Below are 8,918 nucleotides of genomic sequence, written 5' to 3' on the forward strand. Positions count from 1 at the left end.
AGGTGTCATTTGCCTCTAGAAGAAAAGTTGGTGAAATGACAGTCAGTCAGTCTTGATGTTTCAATAGGACAAAGACATTTCACAGACTGGGGATTTTCCAGCTGTGTATCTATATGGTGATTGAACCAACTGTCCTATGAGGACGTAAGCAAGCTGAGTGATATAGAGTCATGCACACAAATGCAGACAGTCTCTAAGCCAGTGCAGGGTTCCTCTATTACTAGTACATAAAAGGAACTGACTATTAGAAAACAGTAGGAATCCCCATTCTGAACCTCACACTCCTGAAAATATCTGAAGTTAGGCATTGAAAGCCACTAAGGAGCTTTGAAATCTTGGCCCAACACAGAGCCTCATTCCAGGCTGGATAATAACATAAAACCTTCTGTGAAAAGCACTAATTATTTCATGGCTCTTAAAGCTTCCTCATGATTTTTAAATAAGGGGTTTTTTTCCTTCTATAGCACAAATCCTATTAATCATGGTATTAGTTATAATACCAGAGAAATGACGATAGGGCTATAACCCTCTAACTGCAAAACCACAGGAAATGTATCCAGATTTCAGACCCGTAAGTGGAAGGATACTCTTCATTCACACTCTGGGAAACTAGGCCCTGCCCTGCCTTTGAACCCTGTTAATTGGCCAAGGGTGAACTTTTTTTTTCTCCGCAATTTTTTTTTTTTCCCCCACTCTCTAGGAAGGAGAAGTCCAGCATTTACTTAAATGGACTAAACTGAGGGCTAAGAATTTGTTTGTCTTTTAATCACATTCTAGCTAAAAGCAGAGAGGAAAACTCTACCATGCAGGAGTATTTTGGATGAAGGGGCTAAAAAGGAAAATCTGACTTACACAGGTTTGAGGCTATAAAGTCCTTTCTTTCTTGCCACTTTCCAAATGTCAGTTTTCTGTGCTCCTTTGAATATCCACATTTTAAAAACTCTATGCAGAAGAGGAAATCCCTGGGCTCTATGCGGAAGAGGAAATCCTTGGGAGGAGATGTGAAAAGGCAGACACCTACAGCAAAAGCAATAGAATCTATAGGTTGACGTTCCTGCAGAGTCAGTAACAGGGTCAGCAGTGAGGAACATACAGAATCCACTAGTGCTGGTAACTGCCTCAGTTCTACTGAGCTGCACTAAGGATGTGGCTCTGTCTTTCAGATTTCCCAGCAGAAAAAAAAAGCTGAAGAGGCTCCTGAATATATCTGCTCTCACTACTGCCTTTATAATGTAATTTCACACTTTCTATTATGCCAAAGCAGTCTCTTGGGCTGCACCATAAACTGGATGATACAAAACGTTCCACATTAAAATGAGGAAGGCTCTCTGAAAAACGTCGTAGTCTTGCCATTTTCAAGGTAGTTTAAGAGCAGCATTAGGACTCCTTTGTGACAATGTGGTGTGTTGTAGTCTACAGTAAGTGAAGAATTTAAGAAGAAGGAATAGAATTTGCAGTACCTGCGTACCTTTTATGCCTTCTTCAATTTGATGTCACTTTAATTTGCTTTAATTTTTTTATGAGATGGCAAACATCAAAGGGAAGTAATTTGATTTACTCCCATAAGAAAGTTGCCAAGTATAAAATGGGTTACAAAGTCTATGAACTTGGCAGATTGGACCAAATTATTTCTTTTATTCCCAGGACCTGTGCTTAGGACATAAAAATGAAGTAGGGGGCTGGAGGACTCTTTCTCTCCCATTTCAGTGTATATTTTACTCACTGCCCAGATCTTCACCAGCTGTTCACAAGTACCAGAAGTACCTGCAAATATTAGCTGGCCCTGGATCATTTAAACAAATATACAGCCTGCACTCCTGCAAGAAATCCAATATATTAACTTATTTGCATACATGACATATATAATACGATTGTTGGGATGGGCAGGAAAAGAGATAATTGTTGGCATGGAAATATAGAAACCCTGCTTTTTAAATTGAGGAATCTTGATATAAGCTGTAAACCCTACATATTTTGCAGCTCAGGTCTGAAAATCACCAGTCTGATGTGTAGGTATTGTATATTTACCTCATATTATCTAGTGAGTGTGTGTGAAGCAAGGCAGGATGTGGGGTGTTTGAATATATGTAAATAAATACAGGTTTCAGTGGAGGCTGATATACTTCTGCTGTATGGTGGTAGGCAGGATGTAGCATGATAATAAACCCTACTGTTCTGGGAAGTCAGGAAGGTTTCCTTTGGGAAGGTCCATCTTACACACCCCCAGTCTTGCAGCACTGTTCTAAGTACTTACAACTGGCCCTTGCTGCAAGTTGTATGTGTAGTATCATTAACTTCATCCAAGTCCTACAGACTGAAACACTTGAATTAAAAAGCTGAGAAGCCAAGTAGGATAGGAGCAGACTGGAGATTCGTCACATTCATATCCCTCCATGATTTCAGAAAATGACAAAGCAGTCAAAATTCCATAAAAGTCTGTTCCCATCTCCTTTTTCTCATCAGCACCATCCTCTAAAAAAGCCCTCACCCTTCACCAGCAAAACAAGACATGTGATACCTTTGGAAAAGAAACCCACTAAGCACTATCCTTTTTTTCCAGCACCAAACAATTTGTTTCAGGTCTCTTTCAATTCATCCTGTTACCAACCATATAAAAAAAGATGGTTGTGGCAGAAGCCTGTGGAATACTAGATTGTTTTCTGTGAGAAAAAGATGTAAAATTGGAGTGATAACAATAGGAAAAATATTCAGGGAATTACTACACAGTACATTGGCTTGAAGGATGCAGTAGACACAGAAGGAACCCAGAGGCATTAACCGCTGGAGCTGTTTTTCCTTCAGAAGCAATTAGCTCTTCATTGGAAAACTGAAGGCAAGATTTCATAACATAAAGAACATAGTGATGACAGCAAGTAAAACTGTTTTTATTTTTATGCCATACTCTGCTTTGCACTTGTGCCAAAGCAAACCAGCCAGCTTAAAAAAAACCAAACACCAAACGCTGCAAAAAATGCGTAATTTTACTAAAGTGGATTAGTCCCACTGGCAATAATGATGAGATAGACTTATCTATTTGCAGCTATTCCCATCTCTTATTGTATGGTGTAAACTCTGCTCACTTACTTTAAAATCTTTATCCTCCAAACTATCTCTAGGTTTCCTGTCTTTTCACTAAGTCCCATCCCAACTTTTCAGGTTTCATTCTCAGTCTTCTTTGGTTATAGCAAATTGGAGTGATTTGACCTCAAATGTTGAAATTCCATCTTTGTCTAACAGACTCTAAAAGTATTATTTTCACTTGCTGAGCTACAGCTAGTAATCTCTTCTGGACATCTGTACTGCTGTGTTACCCTTACATCTTGTTTTTCAATACTGTAGATTCTTTTCCCACCTGACTGTGGTCAGGTGAAGGCCTCACATGCAACTCATCTGCGGTATTAATTTTGGTCATTCTTGGCTTCAGGGGATGCCAAGCCTGTTTGCAGATCCATATCTAATGCTGTTTTCACAAACATCTCTGCTGAACTTTCCCTTAGGTTTCAGTACCCTAACCTTGGGTCTTGTGAGCTTAGCTCCTTACTTGTCTAATATGCTCTTACAGGGTCCAGGTGCAAGGAGACTTAACCCACAGCTTTTGCAACACAGATTTATTTTGTGTTTCATAGCACTGCCGCATCACTAGCTATTATTTTGGAGCCCGCAGACTGATTCTACTGAGACTGGTGTCATACCAACCCTTTGTTTTCACAGCTGATGTGCACCCCAAATGGCTCAGTCTATTTTGCAATCACAGGGGCTGCTGTAATCCACTGATTCCATTGCACAAGTTTAACTGTAATTGTTGAAAGCAATTTAGGTGCTCTTGATTTGTAGAAGAGAATCAGCTCTATGGGCTTTTGGAGCAAATGATCTTGATATTCACCCACAGTTTGGGTTCTGATATGATAGCTAGGAATGACCATTAGTCTGGCAACAGCACAAACTCACTACAGCCCCCAAATGAGATAGGTGCAACTAGACCTTCTACAGCAATCCTTTTCAATGAGCAGTGCTGCCTGTGCTGTTTCCTAAATTGAATTTAAGACAATGAGGATTTGGGGACACAGCTGGAGGTACACAGCAGTTACTAAGGAAGAGGGGCTACTAATAGTGAAAGTGCTGTATAAATGTGGTCGTAGTGACCTAACTGCTCTGCTGCAAAGGTCTAAGGGAACAGAGTTCATGGCAGACAGAAAACCAGATCTGCTATGGTTCTGTTATTGCTGAGAAGGCTCCAGACAGCACAATAACTGGAAGTAAGAACTAGAAAGATGTGATTTTCCCTAAATTTAGCTAGAGTTTGTTAATAATTTATCCTGAGCAAAGAGATACAAAATTCAAATCTAATGGGAGTCTTTCCACTACTTGGCAGGCTGTCAGTTTGAGGAGAGGAACAACTGGTGGGTTGTTCCAAATGCACCTTCTGGTAGAGCTCTCTTTTGTGTGCCTGGTTTATTCCCATTGTCTCTGGAAGTCTTTAAACCTCAGTGTCTCTAATAAAGACAAAACTATCAGAGCAACCACAAGGCCTTTTCGTTTCCTGTAGTGAGACGCAGCTGACCAGCTGCCTTTAATGCTTCCTTGACTGACCAGTGGTAATTATGACTGTTCTGTCTATGTTTCCAGACAAAATATATGTTTCTTTACAAAAAAAAGGCCAGAAGTACCTAGAATAACTGATGAACACCCCCACTTTTCCCAGGTATTTTTGTCTATCTGTTAAAGCAGGACTTTGGAAACTAGTGCTGAACATCACATTACCCTTTCAGTAGAGGCCTCAATTTCCTTCTGGTACAGGATTTACAGTTACTGCCCTGACAGCACTATGAGGATCCTTCTGTTGAAAAGAATTATTAAAAAAACATTCACTTTTATATATTGCTAAAGATTTAGACCTAGTTTTGCTTTGTTTTTCCTCTTTTCCTTCTTACCCCTCTGCTGCTCATTTCAGAGGTGCTCTTACCCCTTCAAGTCTACAAGTCTCTCAGAGGGTCTCAGTCCCATCTAGTTGTCTTAGGAAGAGCTAGGGCAAAGGGAGGGGTCTTCTGGAAAGAGGCCTGGACATGATGTTTCAGCATGTGCCAGATATACATGTGAATCAAGACAGCAGCTTCTAAAGTAATAGGAGAGGTATAACTGGTTATAGGGATAGTTAGTAAGCATGAACAGAGCTGTTTCAGTCAGCAGGGTTGCATCTGCCTGCAATCCCTGGGGCAGGTTTGAACACAGCACTTATTCTTCAGCCTGCAGTGCTGCATCACACAGTGGAGAGATGACTTCATCAGGATTAAGATCTAAGATATATCTGCAGCATCCCAGAGTTCCCTCTCCACATTTTTTTTCTGGCATTGGGAGACTGCAGTTTTATATTTAGCCAGAAATATATCCTTTCTCTTTTTCTTCACCAAGTGTGGTCTGTACAGTGGAACCTTTAGCCTATTCTCCCAGTTTGGCATAGAGGAGCAATGTGACCCATGCAGGGAAGAAGGTTGTAGAGGCCCGGGCAGGTCTATGTGAAAAGATGGCATGGGAACTCCTATTCTACATTAATCTACCTGGGAAGATTCCAGTGGTTCATTTATTTATTTATTTAAATTAAGATTATACAAGGAAAGCTTGACTGAAAAGGAGACATGATTTAAGGTACTCATGATGTTAGCAGCTACTAGCATGGTATGAGCATAAACCCCTTGTTGGTTTTTTTTTTTAAAAAAAGAGTCTTTCTGATATGTAGTGTAATCTCCCTGAAATTTTAGTCTGCCTGAAATCCCTTAATTGAATCTTCTAAAGTCTGGAAGAGATAGTGAGGGAGAAAGAGAAAAAAGATACAGAGATTAAAGCAGCTTTTCTAGTTAGTCCAAGAATGAGTGAGTCTCCTTCTATATCTCTTTTTTCATCTATTCAAGGCTTCATTCACTTCCCCATGTGCCTCCCACTGACAGTATTGCTGCTCAAGCACACTATGCATGAATTGCTAGAATGTTTTATTTTGTTGTAATTGGCTTCTTTAAACCAAGGCTTTAACACCCACTGTCTCATGCCATTACCAAGGGCATTCTGACCTGCCTTCATGTAAATTGCAGCATCCAAAAGACATTGGGTTTTTTTTCCTTACTTTGCTATAGACAAGTAACATCTGTGTGAATTCACATTATTTCCTGATAGACAAAAATTGAGCTTAAATGCAGTGTACATCAAGATAATAAATGACTCTTGTTAGAGGAAGTTGCTGAATAGAGCTCACTGAAGTACTCTCTATTCTCTCAGCATGGCATCTTTCTGTAGGGCAAACACTTTGTTGTTGTTATTATAAGGAGGCGTAGTAACAAAGGTGTCTATAGTGTGAATGTAGTTCAGTGGGACTGAGAGGACTGTGCAGTTACAGCTGCTCAGAGTGCTGGATGGGATCTTTGTCTAGCACTTCTATATTGCTGCTCCACCAGAGCAGAGTTATGTAGTGGGCATGTTGATTTTTCACAGGCAGAAAGGCCAGGCTTTCTGTGCATAGCCAGGGCTTTAGACAGGGGTCAGCTTTCAGGATAAAAACAAACAGGGTTATACCAGCATCTGCCTAATACAAACCCTCCAATCTGCTAGGCAGGCATCTTCTTCAAACTCAGCAGACATTCCTGAGAGACTGTCTGGAAGGGAGAGGTGACAGGTAGTGGGGGAGAGAAAACAGGACTATTTAGACTGGCTTAGCAGCTGGAAGCCATTAGAATTTGGCAAGGTTTTCCTCCTTGGAGAAATCTTTAGCAATTAAATTAGCAGCAGGCCTAGGGAAGTGAAAAAACTAAAAACTACTATTTCCCCAAACTGCCCTCCAGGCCATCAGAGTCTCCAATAAACTGCAGACCTTGAGAGGTGAATGCAGCCAGAGAAGACCTGTAGTTTTGCTGTTTGTAAACTTAGCCAGCCCTCTTTTTGCACATTCTTCAGCCTCCTGCATTCCTTCCCTTTCCCAGCCTTTGACTCTGCATAGCAGTTATGTGAAGTCTTGGTGTGACAGGCACATACAGAAAATCAACTGGTCTGAAGAAAGGCAGCAATACTGTATACAGATGTAAAATTGCCCAGAATGAGGGTGGTCTCCTGCAACTTCGTGAGCTGCATGTTGTCCTTGAGTAAGGCAGAACTGTTGCTGGAAGTGGGCTCAGGCTGGTGCAGAGATAGAGCTGATAAGGTAACAAGGCTTTAACAGAACAGAGTCTTTCTATATGAAATGTAGAGTGCATCTGAGACATGTTCTTTGAGAAGGAAGGAAAAAAAAAGGCTGCTCTGTTCTGGCAGTCCTTCTACCCATGCAACATATAGATGATAATAACTGGAAAAAGGACATTACCTTGTCTCTAATCTTTAAACACAAGCAAGCTCAATGCAGTTTACAAGCAATTGACAAAGAATGTCTGGAATATACATCTGGGGCAGATGAGATCAAGCAATATCCTGTGTTTTGCAGGGCTTCACCATTTGTGCCTGAAGCAGCTGTCCCAAACCAATGCAAATAAAGCCTCTTGGTTCAGCACCTCACCTTGGACTCTGCATGTTACATTATTTTCTGAGCAGAGAGAGATTGATTCTCTATCCTCTTGAACCAGTTATATGTGGCATTAATTGCTGTAACTTAAATGAGGTTACTCCCTGCACATATCAGTATAAATGCAAGAAAGGCTGGACTGACCACAGAAATAGTTTCCTGAAGTTCAGTAAGAGGCTATGCTTCTATGACTTATTGGGATGTGGATACAGATCTGTATGCATGCTAAAGCTTCAGTCTGAGCAGCTATATTAGCAGTATCTAAACTGTGACTCACCAAATTCAGCTAATTTGAGCTCACAAGACAACTGATGAGCAGGTTCTGGGGTTTCAGATCATGGTGAAGAATGTGTTGTTGGTGGCTGTAAGCCAGGCCACACAAAAGCTAAAACATAAAGAGCTAGAAAAAGTCAACAAAAAAAAGAAATTGTTTTGTGTGACTTTGCATTGGTACATTAACTCTGAACCTCAGGAGAACTCCCAGAACAAAGCAGAGATAAAACAAGTAAGAAACCAGCAAAAATCCCCAAAAGTAGTAGAGCTGGCACAGGAAAACTGCAGTGGGGTATAACTGCCCTGCAGCTTTCTGAGGTTTTCTGGGTGGAGTATTTGGCCGTGAGGGCAGTCACAGTGCAGTTCCTAAGTGCATATTTTGGAAATCCAGCTTTTCTTTAGAAATGAACTATTGATTGCACGAATAAGCTCAACTCACCAAAACACAGAACCCAGCTTTCAGAACAGCAAGATATTCTGATTTCAGTGTTCAAGATGAAGACATACAGCCAAACAAGACAAAGGTTTAAGGAGCTGGAGGTTTTGCCCATTTGAGCCAGCTGATACCAGCAGAGGGAGATCTGCAGCTGCTCTACACACCACCTCTGCCCAGTATAAGCTGGACCAGTGTGACTTGACAATGGGAACTGTTATCTTCAAGCTAGGAGAAAACACAAAGACCTGATTTGAACAGATATAGTAAATAAGGTATGATGAATGAAGCAAGCAAGAAAGCAGAAAAGCAAACAAGAAAGAAATATCTCAGTCCCTCCACCATGGCAGTGTAAATAAGCCTGGGCTAAAACAAGTTGAGCTGAGAAAAGGCATGAAATCAGATAGTGGATAGAAACAAAGCACAGCAAAAGTAAATAGATTTCACCAGAGAAGATATTTTTCACCAGAAGTTTAATCTGAAAATGAAGGAAAAACAGTGACACCCATAGGTCATTTTTGTACCAGAAAATGTGTCCCTGTAATATTCTGAATACTTGCATCACATTCAATAGGAATCACACAGAGAAAAAGCAAACAACATTTGCCACAAAAAAATAAGCAAGCTAGATGACCCCCCTAAAAGAGCAGTAAATCATTTTGCAGTTCATTTCCT

The 8,918-nt window shown here is 40.7% G+C and overlaps 1 protein-coding gene across 1 annotated transcript in view; it reads right to left on the bottom strand.

Annotated features, from left to right (window-relative positions):
* Positions 1-7,349: 7,349 nt before the first annotated feature.
* The window catches only part of CDK15 (cyclin-dependent kinase 15), an 8,938-nt gene continuing 7,369 nt past the window's right edge, over positions 7,350-8,918 (bottom strand). Inside the window, 3 exon segments of the mRNA XM_010007387.1 lie at positions 7,350-7,354; positions 7,815-7,838; positions 7,841-7,938. Of these exon segments, the coding sequence (XP_010005689.1) occupies positions 7,350-7,354; positions 7,815-7,838; positions 7,841-7,938 (127 nt within the window).

Source organism: Chaetura pelagica, unplaced genomic scaffold, assembly GCF_000747805.2.
Source record: "Chaetura pelagica isolate M959 unplaced genomic scaffold, ChaPel_1.0 scaffold21, whole genome shotgun sequence".
Taxonomy (NCBI): Eukaryota; Metazoa; Chordata; class Aves; order Apodiformes; family Apodidae; genus Chaetura; species Chaetura pelagica.